General features: G+C 41.3%; 1 protein-coding gene across 2 annotated transcripts in view; it reads right to left on the minus strand.

Annotated features, from left to right (window-relative positions):
• Positions 1-18,419, minus strand: part of LOC124712054 (dynein axonemal intermediate chain 7-like) — an 87,216-nt gene that overhangs the window by 11,056 nt on the left and 57,741 nt on the right. For both annotated transcript variants that reach the window (XM_047242347.1, XM_047242348.1), the window contains exon 4: positions 15,514-15,732. In XM_047242347.1, coding sequence (XP_047098303.1) covers positions 15,514-15,732 — 219 coding nt within the window. The remainder of the gene's footprint in view (positions 1-15,513; positions 15,733-18,419) is intronic.

The raw sequence follows: 18,419 nt of genomic DNA on the forward strand, positions 1-18,419 counted from the left end.
TTATGTGAAAGCCACATTGCATCATCATGCTCAGTGATTCACTGCCTTTGTATAATTTCTGTATCCCACAAGATACAAACAAAAACTGTCCATTACATGTGCTGAATGAAAGTTCTGCAAAAGTATGTGCTAGTCTACACCCACTAAAGCCTGATGGATTAGATGTAGAATGTAAGGATTACATTCAGAATTTGTACCAGGAGACAGGGATGCATGACTTCAAAAGGGAACCTGCAAGTCAGTCATTCTATAAACACAATAAAATCCATCAACATTACAGTGTTAGCCATCTAAAGAGAAATCTAAAGCAAAATCTAAGTACACAATGAGGCTGTAAGTGCGGTGCATTCCAAACAGCTTCATAAAGTGGAGTCATCTGCTATAATGTACACTGTGCTGGACTTTATAGGCTGGCTGGTTTGCCCAATACAATCATTTTCAGCAGTAGCTTCTACAACTGGGCATAGCCTCCATAAGGCTCTACCTCCCAGCAATATGCCTTATTAGGGTCATATCAATATCTCATCTGGTGGCAGATCAAACATGTCTGCATCTTCATCATTGCCAGATGAGTATACAATATCTCCCCCCATTAGCCAGTATTATGGCAGGCTGGAAGTGGTCTGGTCAGTGCTTTGCCTGACATCCAAGTCAACAGTCTGCATCTTGGGTGGGGAGCCAGAAGGGGGGGGGGGGGGGGAGACAAGTATGGTGATGCACCCGTGCCATTTATAGGCAATATTGCGGGTGGCACTTGGCCACTTTTTTTGGGAGGCCAGTGCTGAGGCCTGCCTCCCTACTTCCAATTACCTGTGTAAGAGAGGAGGTCATAGCTGAGTGTGGTGTGTACCTCAATCTCCACAAGATCACTCCTTGTGGGTTGTAGTTGCAGCACTGGATGAGCATGAGCATGGGTGCCATTCTGCTGTATAATTGGAGGCAAGGGTGATGCCTGAGAGGCAATGGAAGGCTTATGCAGCTGTTAGTGAGTAATTATTGTGTCTTATTGTGATGGCTACAGTTCATAATGATGGCTGGACTAGGTGATTCTGGATGGCCACAACTTCAAATTACTTGTGCTCCCTACAGCCTATGATAACATTTTGATTTCTGTCCAATTTATCTTTACTTCTATATAAAGACAACTCATTGTTTAACATCATCACCAAAAATCTTGAAAAGTACTTGACCAATTTACTTCAAATTTTTACTCAGATATATAAATAATATATAAAGAGGAAACATTGTTTCTAATAATCTCAGAAAGTTCCTGACAGATTACTTAAAATTTTTCAGGTTTTTCTAAGAAACATTTGGACAGACAAAGGCTATATATATAATTTACAAATTTATGTACCTATTTACACTAATATAAAAAGACAAAACTTTGTTTAATGTTATTTCCAAATATCTCCAAAAGATCTTGGCTAATTTACTTAAATTTTTAAACAATGCTCTAATAAACATTCAAATACAAATAGGCTATATATTTTTAATATATATCACACATAAAAGTATATATAATAAATAAAGGTGAAATGTGTTAGCAAAAGTCTTGAAAATTTCATCACTCACACACACACACACACACACAAATATATATATATATATATATATATATATATATATATATATATATATATATATATATATATATATATATATATATAGACACACACTCCTGGAAATGGAAAAAAGAACACATTGACTGACACCGGTGTGTCAGACCCACCATACTTGCTCCGGACACTGCGAGAGGGCTGTACAAGCAATGACCACACGCACGGCACAGCGGACACACCAGGAACCGCGGTGTTGGCCGTCGAATGGCGCTAGTTGCGCAGCATTTGTGCACCGCCGCCGTCAGTGTCAGCCAGTTTGCCGTGGCATACGGAGCTCCATCGCAGTCTTTAACACTGGTAGCATGCCGCGACAGCGTGGACGTGAACCGTATGTGCAGTTGACGGACTTTGAGCGAGGGCGTATAGTGGGCATGCGGGAGGCCGGGTGGACGTACCGCCGAATTGCTCAACACGTGGGGCGTGAGGTCTCCACAGTACATCGATGTTGTCGCCAGTGGTCGGCGGAAGGTGCACGTGCCCGTCGACCTGAGACCGGACCGCAGCGACGCACGGATGCACGCCTAGACCGTAGGATCCTACGCAGTGCCGTAGGGGACCGCACCGCCACTTCCCAGCAAATTAGGGACACTGTTGCTCCTGGGGTATCGGCGAGGACCATTCGCAACCGTCTCCATGAAGCTGGGCTACGGTCCCGCACACCGTTAGGCCGTCTTCCGCTCACGCCCCAACATCGTGCAGCCCGCCACCAGTGGTGTCGCGACAGGCGTGAATGGAGGGACGAATGGAGACGTGTCGTCTTCAGCGATGAGAGTCGCTTCTGCCTTGGTGCCAATGATGGTCGTATGCGTGTTTGGCGCCGTGCAGGTGAGCGCCACAATCAGGACTGCATACGACCGAGGCACACAGGGCCAACACCCGGCATCATGGTGTGGGGAGCGATCTCCTACACTGGCCGTACACCACTGGTGATCGTCGAGGGGACACTGAATAGTGCACGGTACATCCAAACCGTCATCGAACCCATCGTTCTACCATTCCTAGACCGGCAAGGGAACTTGCTGTTCCAACAGGACAATGCACGTCCGCATGTATCCCGTGCCACCCAACGTGCTCTAGAAGGTGTAAGTCAACTACCCTGGCCAGCAAGATCTCAGGATCTGTCCCCCATTGAGCATGTTTGGGACTGGATGAAGCGTCGTCTCACGCGGTCTGCACGTCCAGCACGAACGCTGGTCCAACTGAGGCGCCAGGTGGAAATGGCATGGCAAGCCGTTCCACAGGACTACATCCAGCATCTCTACGATCGTCTCCATGGGAGAATAGCAGCCTGTATTTCTGCGAAAGGTGGATATACACTGTACTAGTGCCGACATTGTGCATGCTCTGTTGCCTGTGTCTATGTGCCTGTGGTTCTGTCAGTGTGATCATGTGATGTATCTGACCCCAGGAATGTGTCAATAAAGTTTCCCCTTCCTGGGACAATGAATTCACGGTGTTCTTATTTCAATTTCCAGGAGTGTATAAACAAAGATGATGTGACTTACCATACGAAAGTGCTGGCAGGTCGATAGAAACACAAACAGACACATACATACACACAAAATTCAAGATTTCGCAACAAACTGTTGCCTCATCAGGAAAGAGGGAAGGAGAGGGAAAGACGAAAGGAAGTGGGTTTTAAGGGAGAGGGTAAGGAGTCATTCCAGTCCCGGGAGGGGAAAGACTTACCTTAGGGGGAAAAAAGGACGGGTATACACTTGCACACACACACACACACACACACACACACACATTGGGATATATATATATATATATATATAAATAATAGAGGGAAACATTCCACGTGGGAAAAATATATCTAAAAACAAAGATGATGTGATTTACCAAACGAAAGTGCTGGCAGGTCAATAGACAACAAACACAAACATACACACTAAATTCAAGCTTTCGCAACCAGTGGTTGCTTCGTCAGGAAAGAGGGAAGGAGAGGGAAAGACAAAAGGATGTGGGTTTTAAGGGATAGGGTAAGGAGTCATTCCAATCCCGGGTTGCGGAAAGACTTACCTGAGGGGGAAAAAAGGACAGGCATACACTCGCGCACACACACACATATCCATCTGCACATACACAGACACAGACACACATCAACTCAGCTAATGAACACACCCGTCAACTCCTATCCTTAATAAAAGTCCTCAGTCTTTCCTCTCCCACATCCACACCGGCTGTTCAGAGCATACTCCTACAGGCCGACCGCAAATTAGAACAGCATCCCACCCTCCACCTCAAAAAACTATCCAATCTTCTGGTTTCCCACTTCTGGAAAGGCAACTCACTCACCCTTCACAACCTTTCCAGCAAACCTCAACCTCCTCTCATTGCACACAGACCCAGTCTCTCCCATCTACTCAACCTCCCACTTCCAGCTCCAGTCCCCCCAAAACCTCAAAATTCCAATCAACACAATCTGGAACCACAACACCCTAATTCAGTAGTTAACCTTTCCTCCAGACCTCTCTCCCAATCCGAAACCTCTGTCCTATCCAAAGGCCTCATCTTCAGCCCCACTCCCAGATTCAACCAAACAGCCCTTGTCAAAGATTTACTGTCCTACACCTGTACTCTCTGCTGGAAATATCACTTTGCCATGAAGAAAAATGATCCTAATCCTACTCCTAATGATCCAACTCCCCAAGACACTATCCAAATTGTACCCTGCCTGGAACAGTTCCATCCTCCATCACAGCGGGACCCACCTCCTCCTCCTCAAAATCACCCTCTCCAAACTTTCCAGGAATTTCTGACTTCCAGCCTTGCCTCTCAATCATTCTTAAAAAACCTCAATCCTACTCCCAACATCACCACTACTGAAGCCCAGGCTATCCGTGATCTGAAGGCTGACCGATCCATCGTCATTCTTCCGGCGGACAAGGGTCCCACAACCGTGGTACCTGATCGTCGGGAGTATGTGGCTGAGGGACTGCGTCAGCTTTCAGACAACACTACATACAAAGTTTGTCAAGGTAATCCCATTCCTGATGTCCAGGCGGAGCTTCAGGAGGAATCCTCAGAACCTTAGGCCCCCTACAAAACCTTTCACCTGACTCCATCAACCTCCTGACTCCACCAACACCCCGCACCCCTACCTTCTACCTTCTTCCTAAAATTCACAAACCCAATCATCCCGGCCGTCCCATTGTAGCTGGTTACCAAGCCCCCACAGAACGTATCTCTGCCTACGTAGATCAACACCTTCAACCCATTACATGCTGTCTCCCATCATTCATCAAAGACACCAACCACTTTCTCAAATGCCTGGAATCCTTACCCAATCTGTTACCTCCAGAAACCATCCTTGTAACCATTGATGCCACTTCCTTATACACAAATATTCCGCATGTCCAGGGCCTCGCTGCAATGGAGCACTTCCTTTCACGCCGGTCACCTGCCACCCTACCAAAAACCTCTTTCCTCATTACCTTAGCCAGCTTCATCCTGACCCACAACTTCTTCACTTTCGAAGGCCAGACATACCAACAATTAAAGGGAACAGCCATGGGTACCAGGATGGCCCCCTCGTACGCCAACCTATTCATGGGTTGCTTAGAGGAAGCCTTCTTGGTTACCCAGGCCTGCCAACCCAAAGTTTGGTACAGATTTATTGATGACATTTTCATGATCTGGACTCACAGTGAAGAAGAACTCCAAAATTTCCTCTCCAACCTCAACTCCTTTGGTTCCATCAGATTCACCTGGTCCTACTCCAAATCCCATGCCACTTTCCTTGAAGTTGACCTTCACCTGTCCAATGGCCAGCTTCACACGTCCGTCCACATCAACCCCACCATCAGATTCACCTGGTCCTACTCCAAATCCCATGCCACTTTCCTTGACGTTGACCTCCACCTGTCCAATGGCCAGCTTCACACATCCGTCCACATCAAACCCACCAACAAGCAACATTACCTCCACTATGACAGCTGCCACCCATTCCACATCAAAGTCCCTTTCCTACAGCCTAGGTCTTCGTGACAAACGAATCTGCTCCAGTCCGGAATCCCTGAACCATTACACCAACAACCTGAAAACAGCTTTCACATCCCGCAACTATCCTCCCGACCTGGTACAGAAGTAAATTACCAGAGCCACTTCCTCATCCCCTCAAACCCAGAACCTCCCACAGAAGAACCCTAAAACTGCCCCACTTGTGACAGGATACTTTCTGGGACTGGATCAGACTCTGAATGTGGCTCCCCAGCAGGGATATGACTTCCTCAAATCCTGCCCCGAAATGAGATCCATCCTTCATGAAATCCTTCCCACACCAACAAGAGTGTCTTTCCGCCATCCACCTAACCTTCGTAACCTCTTGGTTCATCCCTATGAAATCCCCAAACCACCTTCCCTACCCTCTGGCTCCTACCCTTGTAACTGCCCCTGGTGTAAAACCTGTCCCATGCACTCTCCCACCACTACCTACTCCAGTCCTGTAACATGGAAGGTGTACACGATCGAAGGCAGAGCCACGTGTGAAAGCACCCACGTGATTTACCAACTGACCTACCTACACAGTGAAGCTTTCTATGTGGGAATGACCAGCAACAAACTGTCCATTCGCATGAATGGACACAGGCAGACAGTGTTTGTTGGTAATGAGGATCACCCTGTGCTTAACATGCCTTGGTGCACGGCCAGCACATCTTGGCACAGTGTTACACCTTGCGGGTTATCTGGATACTTCCCACTAACACCAACCTGTCAGAACTCCGGAGATGGGAATTGCCCTTCAGAATATCCTCTCTTCTCGTTATCCACCAGGCCTCAATCTCCGCTAATTTCTAATTTCAATTTGCCGCCACTCATACCTCACCTGTCTTTCAACAACATCTCTGCCTCTGTACTTCCGCCTCGACTGACATCTCTGCCCAACCTCTTTGTCTTTACATATGTCTGCCTATGCGGATGGATATGTGTGTGTGTGCGAGTGTATACCTGTCCTTTCCTCCCCCTAAGGTAAGTCTTTCCGCTCCCGGGATTTGAATTACTCCTTACCCTCTCCCTTAAAACCCACATCCTTTCATCTTTCCCTCTTTTCTGATGAAGCAACCATGGGTTGCGAAAGCTTGAATTTCATGTGTGTGTTTGTGTTTGTTATTGTTTCTATCAATGTACCAACACTTTCATTTGGTAAGTTACATCATCTTTGTTTTTAAATATATTTTCCCACGTGGAATGTTTCCCTCTATTATATTCATATCATCAATTTGAACCCAACTATTACATTTGTTATTGTCACTGTTGCATTTTGAAATCTTTTCTGTCATCTTACTTTCTCTTTTTGTTTGTGCAAGTAGTTTCACTTTGTATTCACCTTCTCCTTTTTACCGATGCCTCTGTACTTCCGCCTTGACTGACATCTCTGCCCAAACTCTTTGCGTTTACATATGTCTGCTTGTGTCTGTATATGTGCGGATGGATATGTGTGTGTGTGCGAGTGTATACCTGTCCTTTTTTCCCCCTTAGGTAAGTCTTTCCACAACCCGGGATTGGAATGACTCCTTACCCTATCCCTTAAAACCCACATCCTTTCGTCTTTCCCTCTCCTTCCCTCTTTCCTGATGAAGCAACCGTGGGTTGCAAAAGCTTGAATTTTGTGTGTGTGTGTGTGTGTGTGTGTGTGTGTGTGTGTGTGTGTGTGTGTGTGTGTGTGTGTGTGTGTGTGTTTGCTAGTGTCTCTATCAACATACCAACCCTTTTGTTTGGTAAGTTACATCATCTTACAGATGCTCTAGTTAGCATTCAGATGGACATGGACTACATATTTCTTTAAATATGGTTTTGTTTCCTTTCTTCCAGTCAGTTTTAAATATGATAGCAGGGCATGTGAACCTTAATAGAAATGTTTATCCCATATATATTGTTTCACCTTATACATAATTTTAAAGAAAAAATGTACACACAGCTATGTGCTGTTTTGTTTTCTTCCTCACCTTTAGTTTTAGAGAAAATAAGAAAGCTGTATTTATGGCTTATTGGTTTAGGTTAGAATAATACTATGGAATCTGAATTGTCTGGAACTTTCTAACCTATCCATTCACAGATTTAAAATATGAAGCTATTATCCTCACAGATCTAGCCACTGGAGAGATCTTTATCCTATTGCATGTACCAATGATCCCAACTGATTTACCCATTCATTTTAAGTGATTTCAAACTCCAATCAATATTTTGTTTGAAATAAAAATAAAGCTGGCTCAAAGTCAGAGAAAGAGGGGGGAGTGGAGGAGTGGAGAGAGTGGAGGAAACGGACCTGTGGGGGGGGGGGGGGGTGTAGGAGATGGTCAGAGAGAGAGAGGGAGTAGGGGATGGAGCAAGAGTGACGAAGGAGGAGATGCGCAGAGAGCGAGAGGGTGGAGGAGGAGGAAAAGATGGACAGAAATAGGGCATGGAGGAGATGGAAAGAGAGGGGAAGGGGGAGGGAAGGAGTTTAGGATGTATATCTAATTCCGATACATATTTTGCAATTGTGAAGCATTGATTTCACAATGCAATATCATCAACAATATGACAACTGCCAGCCTTACACAGACAAATGGTCTTATGGAATGTTTTAATAAGCTGTTGGCAGATATGGTCCTAATGTGTTTGAAAATCAAACAAAGAGAGAAGGTTATGGTACTACCTGTCACAACATTTGCATACAACACAGCAAAACAAGGCATTAAAGTTTTGACTTTGTTTGTTCTCAGCCATAGTTAGGAGGCAGAAACAACAATGGGTATGTTGTTTCATTTAAATCTGATGATGCTGAAGATGATTACATCAAACAGCTCATTATCAGAACTGGAAAAGCAAGCCAACTGGCACACAGATCATTGAAACCCAAGATAAGGACTGTAAATGTTATTCAACATACACTGATCTGTACTGCAATCCATGAAATTTGTTAGGCATGTTTATACCTGTGCAGGAGGGGCTATTACAAAATTGATTAAAATGCTATTTTGTTGGCCAAATATCAAAACCCAAAGTAAATAAGAAAAAATTTTAAAATATGTTGTATGAGAAATGTCTGGCAATTTTGTAAAAAAAGAAAGTGTTGATAAAATATCATCACTATAATCATATTAATTTAAAATGTCAAGTACAGTTGAACATGTATCTTGTGGCAAAATCATTTGTATTATGTAACCGTAATTATATCATAAGCCTTAACCTTTTGTTGATTGTCAATTAAAGGCGATCATAGCTGCAACAATGAGGGAAGTCTTCTCCGTCTTGGGGTAAAAAATGAAGGCTCATGTAATCAGTGAGTTTGAGTTTAGTTCCTGTGTTACAAAGAGCATAAATGAAGAATGTTAAAAAAATTGAGTTATTACATGATATTTTATAAAGCAAAATACTTGCAGACGCATAGGAATATACAATAATAAAAAAAAGTCATGTCAGGACACCTGTGGCAAACAGGAAGTTATATGAATATGACCAACAATCATCGTCCCCTTTGATTCAACAGATTATAGTTTCCTGCTCCAAAACTTTTTTATCATTTTGCAAGTATCACAGTATTATGAGTGAATATTGCAAGTAATTAATATTTTTCAGCTAAAATTTTGACTTGGTTTTTATCTAATATAGAGGGGAAAATGTTTTAAAACCTACATCATATAACTGAAGAGACAAAAATGCAGACATGTTATTGATGTCATTTTCCATGAAGCCCTATAGCAGGCCTAATCCAGACAGTGACGATAAGAGCTTCAGATATAAGGAACATGAAGACTTGTTTGTCAATTGTGATGGCTAGTTGGAAGTACCTCCACTTGAACATGACCATGGTGATAAGGATGTGACAACATGGCCAGAACACAATAATCCATCTACCAAGGGTCACTGACAAATCCTGATCTAGGAAGACATGATCCATTCCAAACAGTGGAGCACTATTTTTTTGAGGAGGGAGAGCAATGCTGTGTGCCGTGCATCACCTGCCATTATTGTGATTGCTGGCTGGCAATATCAGCTAATTGGTTCGACCCCATTTCCAGCAATTATTTATAATTAACCTTTGTCACTTCTGAAATGTTCAAGGATTAATGTATGAAATACTAAAACTTGGTACTATGTTCTATGTATACATAAGTATGAATACTCTCTGCTGTGCCAGTAATTCAGATTTATCTGCACTTTTGTATATGGTCAATAAACATGCTTTCAGTGTGAAATGTTATTTCTTGTTGACAAAACTGTTCTTGTAATTGTGCTTCATTCTGGATTCTAGGTGACAATATTTGCACATGTTATATAGCACCCCAGCTTTCTCTGTCTTCACCATATATTACATGACGTATTCTGACAGATCGTTTATGCCAACACAATCTTCTTTAATGATGAGTTTTATGTTATAAATAAATAATATGATTATAAATATCATATACTAGGTGGTTATAATTAAAGTGAATCTAGTCATAGAGGTCCTGTGTGGACTCATCATGTGGCAGCAAAACTTGGTAGATATTCTAATGTGTTAATATGGAACTGATTTATGCTGGAAAAAGTTAGTCCCAATTTTGGCTACCTTGTGCAAATCTAATGCTGTGAATGCAAGAATGACATATAGAAATGTTTCCAAATGTAATGAATTAAGAAATGGTCAGACACATGAGAAAGGTATAATATTGATTTTATTATTAACTACCACTTACACAATTTGTTCAATATGAGTACCAGAGATGTTATGAGGTGCTACATCCGCAAAACAACATAATCAACAGTTGCTCACAGCAGTTCCAGTGGAATCTGAGCACAGTACACTGGGCATAAGATTAGGTAGAGACCAAATGTGTCCCTGTAAAGTGTTCTCGGTAAATACATTCTTTTAGGAATCCTTAGAGCCAAAAGTAACATAGGTTCAGATAAGTATTATTGCTATTCACCATACAGTGGAGATGTTGAATCGTAGATAAGCTCAACAAAAAGACAGTCAAAGAAGTAAGCTTTTGGACAGAAAGGCCTCCATTCAAATTACACACACACACTGTCTCTCTCTCTCTCTCTCTCTCTCTCTCTCTCTCTCTCTCTCTAATGCAAACAATATTCAAACACGCATGAGAAATGAGCACAGTCTCAACAGCCATAGTCTGTGGTTGTGTGTGTATGAGCTAGATTTGCATTAGTGTGTGTGTGTGTGTGTGTGTAAATGTCTAATTCAGAGGAAGGCCTCCCTGCCCAAAAGCTACTTATTTGACTGTTTTTTTTCTTGTGCCTATCTGCATTGTTCCCCCATGAACCATGGACCTTGCCACTGGTGGGGAGGCTTGCATGCCTCAGTGATACAGATAGCCATACTGTAGGTGCAACCACAACAGAGTAGTATCTGTTGAGAGGCCAGACAAACATGTGGTTCCTGAAGATGGGCAGTAGCCTTTTCAGTAGTTGCAGGGGCAACAGTCTGGATTATTGACTGATCTGGCCTTGTAACATTAACCAAACCGGCCTTGATGTGCTAGTACTGCAAATGGCTGAAAGCAAGGGGAAACTACAGCTGTAATTTTTCCTGAGGGCATGCAGCTTTATTGTGTGGCTAAATGATGGCGACGTCCTCTTGGGTAAAATATCCCAGAGATAAAATAGTCCCCCATTCAGATCTCTGGGTGGAGACTACTCAGGAGAACATCATTTTCAGGAGATTGAAAACTGGCGTTCTACGGATCGGAGCATGGAATGTCAGATCCCTTAATCGGGTAGGTAGGTTAGCAAGTTTAGAAAAGGAAATTGATAGGTTAAAGTTAGATATAGTGGGAATTAGTAAAGTTCAGTGGCAGGAGGAACAAGACTTCTGGCCAGGTGAATGTAGGGTTATAAATACAAAATCAAATAGGGGTAATGCAGGAGTAGGTTTAGTAATGAGTAAAAAAATAGGAGTTCAGGTAAACTACTATGAACAGCATAGTGAATGCATTATTGTAGCCAAGATAGACACAAAGCCCACACCTACCACAGTAGTACAAGTTTATATGCCAACTAGCTCCGCAGACGACAAAGAGATTGATGAAATGTATGATGGGTTAAAAGAAATTGTTCAGATACTGAAGGGAGACGAAAATTTAATAGTCATGGGGGACTGGAATTCAATAGTAGGAAAAGGAAGAGAAGGAAAAGTTGTAGGTGAATATGGAATGGGAGTAAGGAATGAAAGAGGAAGCCGCCTGGTAGAATTTTGCACAGAGCATAACTTAATCATAGCTAACACAGTTTAAAAATCATGAAAGAAGGCTGTATATGTGGAAGAGGCCTGGAGACACTGTAATGTTTCAGATAGATTATGTAATGGTAAGACAGAGATTTAAGAACCAGGTTTTAAATTGTAAGACATTTCCAGGGGCAGATGTGGACTCTGACCACAATCTATTGGTAATGAACTGTAGATTAAAACTGAAGAAACTGCGAAAATGTGGGAATTTACGGATATGGGCTCTGAATAAACTGTAAGAACCAGAGGTTGTAGAGTGTTTGAGAGAGAGCATTAAGGAACGATTGATAAGAACAGGGAAACGAAATACAGTAAAAGAAGAATGGTTAGCTTTGAGGGATGAAATAGTAAAGGCAGCAGAGGATCAAGTAGGTAAAAAGACAAGGGCTAGTAGAAATCCTTGGGTAACAGAAGAGATATTGAACTTAACTGATGAAAGAAGAAAATATAAAAATACAATAAATGAAGTAGGCAAAAAGGAATACAAAAGTCTCAAAAATGAGATAAGCAGGAAGTGCAAAGTGATTAAGCAAGGATGGCTAGAGGACAAATGTAAGGATGTATAGGCATTTATCACTACAGGTAAGACAGATACTGCCTACAGGGAAATTAAAGAGACCTTTGGAGAAAAGAGAACCACTTATATGAATATCAAGAGCTCAAATGGAAAACCAGTTCTAAGCAAAGAAAGGAAAGCAGAAAGGTGAAAGGAATATATAGAGGTCTGTTCAAGGATGATGTATTTGAGGGCAATATTATGGAATTGAAAGAGGATGTAGAGGAAGAGGAAATCGGACATATGATACTGCGTAAAGAATTTGGTAGACCACTGAAAGACCTAAGTCAAAACAAGGCCCCAGTAGTAGATAACATTCTATTAGAACTACTGATAGGCTTTGGAGAACCAGCACTGACAAAACTCTACCATCTGGTGAGCAAGATGTATGAGACAGGCAAAATACCCTCAGACTTCAAGAAGAATATAATAATTCCAATCTGAAAGAAAGCAGGTGTTGACAGGTGTGAAAATTACTGAACTATCAGCTTCATAAGTCACAGCTGCAAAATACTAACACGAATTCTTTACAGATGAATGGAAAAACTGGTAGAAGCTGACCTTGGGGAGGATCAGTTTGGATTCCATAGAAATTTTGGAACACATGAGGCAATACTGACCCTACGACTCATCTTACAAGATAAATTAACAAAAGGCAAACCTACATTTCTAGCATTTGTAGACTTTAAGGAGGCTTTTGACAATGTTGATTGGAATACTCTCTTTCAAATTCTGAAGGTGGCAGGGATCAAATACAGGGAACAAAAGGCTATTTACAATTTGTACAGAAACCAATAGCAGTTGTAAGAATTGTGGGGCATGAAAAGGAAGCAGTGGTTGGAAAGGGAGAGAGACAGGCTGTAACATATCCCCTATGTTATTCAATCTATATATTGAGCAAGTAATAAAGGAAACAAAAGAAAAATGTAGAGTAAGAATTAAAATCCTTGGAGAAGAAATAAAAACTTTGAAGTTTGCCAGTGGTATTGTAATTCTGTCAGAGACAACACAGAACCTGGAAGAGCAGTTGAATGGAATGGACAGTGTCTTGAAAGGATGATATAAGATGAACATCAACAAAAGCAAAATGAGGATAACTGAATGTAGTCAAATTAAGTCAGGTGATGCTGAGGGAATTAGATTAGGAAATGGGACACTTAAAGTAGTAGATGAGTTTTGCTATTTGAGGAGCAAAACAAATGATGATGGTCAAAGTAGAGAGGATATCAAATGTTGGCTGGCAATGGCAAGGAAAGCATTCCTGAAAAAGAGAAATTTGTTAACATCGAGTATAGATTTAAGTGTCGGAAAGTCTTTTCTGAAAGTATTTATATGGAGTGTAGTCATGTATGGAAGTGAAACATGGATGATAATTAGTTTAGACAAGAAGAGAATAGAAGCTTTGAAAACGTGGCATTACAGAAGAATGTTGAAGATTAGGTGGGTTGATCATGTGACTAATTAGGAGGTACTGAACAGAATCAGGGAGAAGAGGAATTTGTGGCACAACTTGACTAGAAGAAGGGATTGGTTGATGGGATATGTTCTGAGGCATCAAGGGATCACCAATTTAGTGTGGAGGGTAAAAATTGTAGAGGGAGACTAAGAGATGAATACACGAAGTAGATCCAGAAGGATGTGGGTTGCAGTAATTACTTGGAGAGGAAGAAGCTTGCACAGGATAGAGTAACATGGAGGGCTGCACCACAGCAGTCTCTCGACTGAAGACCACAACAACAAGAACATCTGTAACTGCTATATGGTGAGTAGCAATCTATCCTTCTCACAATATTGTCATTATTTTATTTCGATTTTCAGTGGATTCAGATCAGGTGATCTTGCAGGCCATGCATCTGGAAAATCTCTGGGAATAACATGTTCATGGAAGGTACATCTGGAAAATCTCTGGGAATAACATGTTCATGGAAGGTAGCATTAAGCAGACCTTCCACTGCATGAGTGACATGAAGTGTTCCCCCATCCTGCATGAAAACAGTGATTTCCATGCAGTTGTGCTCCTCCAAAGAAGAATCATATGCCCTGTGGAAAGGTCACAGTAACATAGAGACATCATGGTACACTTGACCTGTGTCTATTCCCTTCAAAGAAATATGAATCAAGAATAAAGGCGCTTGTGAATCCACAGTGCACAGTCCCATAAGGTGAGTGCAGTGGCTCTCCATGTGCAATAGGTGAATTAACAGTACCCACTACACCCTACAGTATAAAACGTGCTTTTGATTCCATAGAACATCATCCAGCCACAAGTCACCAATTTTGGTCCATGCCAGAACAAAGTCAGAATGTTGCTGTCAATCATGAGGTTTCAGTTGCTGCACTGTCTTTATGGGTACCAGTGTAAAACACACTTCAAAGCTTTCCATACTGTTTACTATGGGGTGGACAGTTCTTGTGACACTGCATGAGCCCTAGCACAACCAGGGGCATGGGCTGCATATTTAGTTACAACAACAGCAACCTCATCAGTAACTTCCACCTCTTCTTTCAGGTCCCACAGAAAACTCAACTATGTGTTCAAATTACATTATCATCTCTTTAAAACATTTAATCACATCAAGCCTCTCCTCAGACCTTTCAATCAGCAGTACTCTCTTACTGCAGCACTATAATTGCTGCTGTTAACATAAAACAGTTTCACTAACTATACTATTCACTCACATTATGGTTTGTCAAATGACAGCATGGATATTATATGGATAGTGTACGGCACAAGATTTTCACCTGGTGGCTAGGCATTTTTTACAGTGGGAATTGGTAAATTAATTTCTAGTTCCCTTTCTTCCTGACCAACAACTTGCCTTTCCTTGCAGGGATAAAAGTCTGGTAATCACTTCTTTTCTTAATCTGACAGTATATTATCTCTCTGTCATATTTGAAGTGAAATGGTTCACAGTCTAAAAGCAAATATTACCTTTACCTGATAGCCATTATGTCTCTTACCATTCCTCATTAAGAAACATATTACATGAATTTGTTACAGCCAATATTTCTGGAACTGTTCAACAAAAAGATACAGTCACAGATAACAAGAAATTATTTGTATTGTTGTACAGTTATATGTAACAACAGTGACTTCAGTGGATGGAAAGGTCCATACTTACTAGTCTCCTACGGTCAAGATACTCTCGCATCTGTAATATCATATTACGTCTCCCAGCTAACAGATTCCAGCGACTCCAGGCAAAGTTGTAAACACTAGAAGCATGTGCCATGCAGTGATACAGGTGGTCCTCTGCCACACAGTGTTTGGGTGCAGAACCTTCCACATAACAAAAGGCATCAACTGGTGGGAAGATGTCAACTCCCCCTCTTTTCATCCGCTAAAAAACAAGGAAAGGTAAATGCACATTGTTCCATGATAACATGAGTTAGGTTGTTTTTTGGGCTTATATGTTACTAAGCTAAATTTTAATCATTTTTCTCGAGCCCTTAGATACAATGTCCAACAGCGTGTGTAATTTTCATTCAGAGCTCTTTTGCAGTTCACCCACAGAACCTGGTACATGAGAACCACTTTTACAGGTGTCCAAAGGAGCTTCTGGTGGTGTTCAATTGCTTCAGACAATTACATGAATTACAATGTGAAGTTGTATAGCAGTTAAGACACTGGCTTCATATTTAGGATGAATGGACTCCAGATATAACTGAGGAAGCAGCAGTGTTTCTCAGAGTTGTGGCTATAGCCTGAGTAAGCACAAATAGAATACAGAAATGTAATGACCGAATCAAACAATGGAAACTCCAGATAGGAATATCAACAATGTAGGAAAAGATAGATTGCTACTTACCATAAAGAAGACGTTAAGTTGCAGACAGGCACAATTAAAAGACACTTACACAAAGTTTTCTGCCACAGCCTTCATCAGCAAAAGGGAAACACACACCATTCATACACACAAGCAAGCACACCTCAGGCACATATGACCACCAACTCCAACAGCTTGAGCCAGAAAGCTTAGTGTAATTGTCTTTTAATTCTATATGTCTGCCATTTAATGTGTCTTCTTTAAGGTAAGTAGCAATCTATCTTTTCCTACATTGTTGATATTTAGTGGCAGTAAGGTATCAACTATAAAAGTTCATGATGGAAGGAACCTTCTGTGGTACACAGCCTCTCCACAGAAATTTTTGACAAAACAGAGATTACAGCATAGAAGGCGCAAAACAAAGTAAAAGTCTATAGACAGAGTGATGGTGAACAAAACACATTCGATTGTCAAGAGAGAAATGTGCAGTGCTGTCAACTACTACTGTAGCAGAATATTAATGACAGATATCTCATGAAAACTAAAGGATTTATGGCGTTTATGGTCATATGTAAAGCCTTCAATGGTACCAAAGTTAGTGTCCATTCACTCAATGACAAAACAGGAACTGAAATTAAAGGTAGCAAAGCAAAAGCAGAAATGCTGAATGCTGTTTTCCAAGGTTTCTTTACGAAGAGAAATCCAACTATATTGCCAGTGATAATTTCAAAAAACGCCAAGTCCCAAACTCATGTATTAATGCTAACCTAATGAGTGAACATAAACAAAATGTTCAATGTAACGACAAAGAAATCTGTGAAAGAAATGACAGTGTAATCCACAAAAGTGTATGCAAGAAACTGTTCCAAACTAGCAGTAGAAGAAGCGAGAAGTACAAGAAGGGCCGGATTCTTATATATGGAGACAGTCATGGTCGCGAAATAGCTCAAAACATCGTGAATATCCAAGATGACTTCACAGCTGTGACTCACATTCAACCTGGTGAATCATTCTCAGTAAATGATTATGTTGTTATCGTTGGTGGTACAAATGATGTGGCTAAAAATGAAGCAAATGACACTATCAGGCACATGAAAGCAACACTCGGTAAGTTGACTGGACTTAAGTAATTGTCGTTAACATTCCACAGAGACATGATCTAATGGACCAATCTATTGTGAACTTGGAAGTGCATAAAACAAATGTTCAGCTTAAAACAATATAACAATATGTAACAAATTGCACAATGTGTCTTTGGTAAATGTCAGTAACCTAGATAGAAACCTGCACACAACTCATAGTATGCACGTGAACAAGAGAGGTAAAAAGATTGTGAGTATATTAATTATTGATGAAATCCGATGAAACATCACACAAATCAGTGTAAATAAGCGCATTGCTATGTAATGGCACAACCCATCCAAACAGGACTTGCCACATGCCACAGCTACAGCTGACAAGCCAGGGAAACTTGTAAACTCTGCTGGACAGCCTGGTAGCTCTAAATCTCCCTGTATGGTCCAGCAAGAGAAACTTAGCCCTAATATCATACAGTTGAACCCTTGTACTCTTAAAAACAACCAGTCTGGAAGGGTGACGTGTCCATCAAGTGTTCAACAATCCAAACTCACTTTCAAATTAATTCAGCAGAACTTTCAATGTCTTGGCAATAAGCACAAGTTGGATACCATTGCAGCAATTGATAACCCTGATGTTTTAGTTATAAGTGAACACTGGTACACAGATGTGCTAATTAGTGTATGTAAGCCACTCTCCATGATCTTTTGCTCTGCCTTCAGTAGAAAAGAGAAACGTGGTGGTGGGGTAGCTATCTTTGCAGCCAGTGGTAGTAATTATAGTGTAATAGATGTAAGTGCTTTCAGCATTGAGGGTGTAATAGAACTAGCAGCAATTAATTATAAGTGGGGGAAGGAGAACTTAATTATTATAGGCCTATATAAAGGCCTCCATCTGGTAGGCTAGATAGTTTCTTTGATGTTCTTAATGACCTGCTTGTTGACATTGACAGTAAACACTGCAATAAAAATGGCTGGGTTAACATAATACTAACTGGAGATATAAACATTGACTTGCTGTCCAATGACTCTGTATCTAAAAAACTAATGCTAACACTAGCTCAATTTAACTTAACATTTCTGATAAATGAGCCCGCTAGAGAGGTCAATAGTGTAAAATCATGCATTGATAACATTATAACTAACATGTCCCACTTTACATGCAGCGCATCAGTTCTGAAGCTT

Source organism: Schistocerca piceifrons, chromosome 8, assembly GCF_021461385.2.
Source record: "Schistocerca piceifrons isolate TAMUIC-IGC-003096 chromosome 8, iqSchPice1.1, whole genome shotgun sequence".
NCBI classification, from domain to species: domain Eukaryota; kingdom Metazoa; phylum Arthropoda; class Insecta; order Orthoptera; family Acrididae; genus Schistocerca; species Schistocerca piceifrons.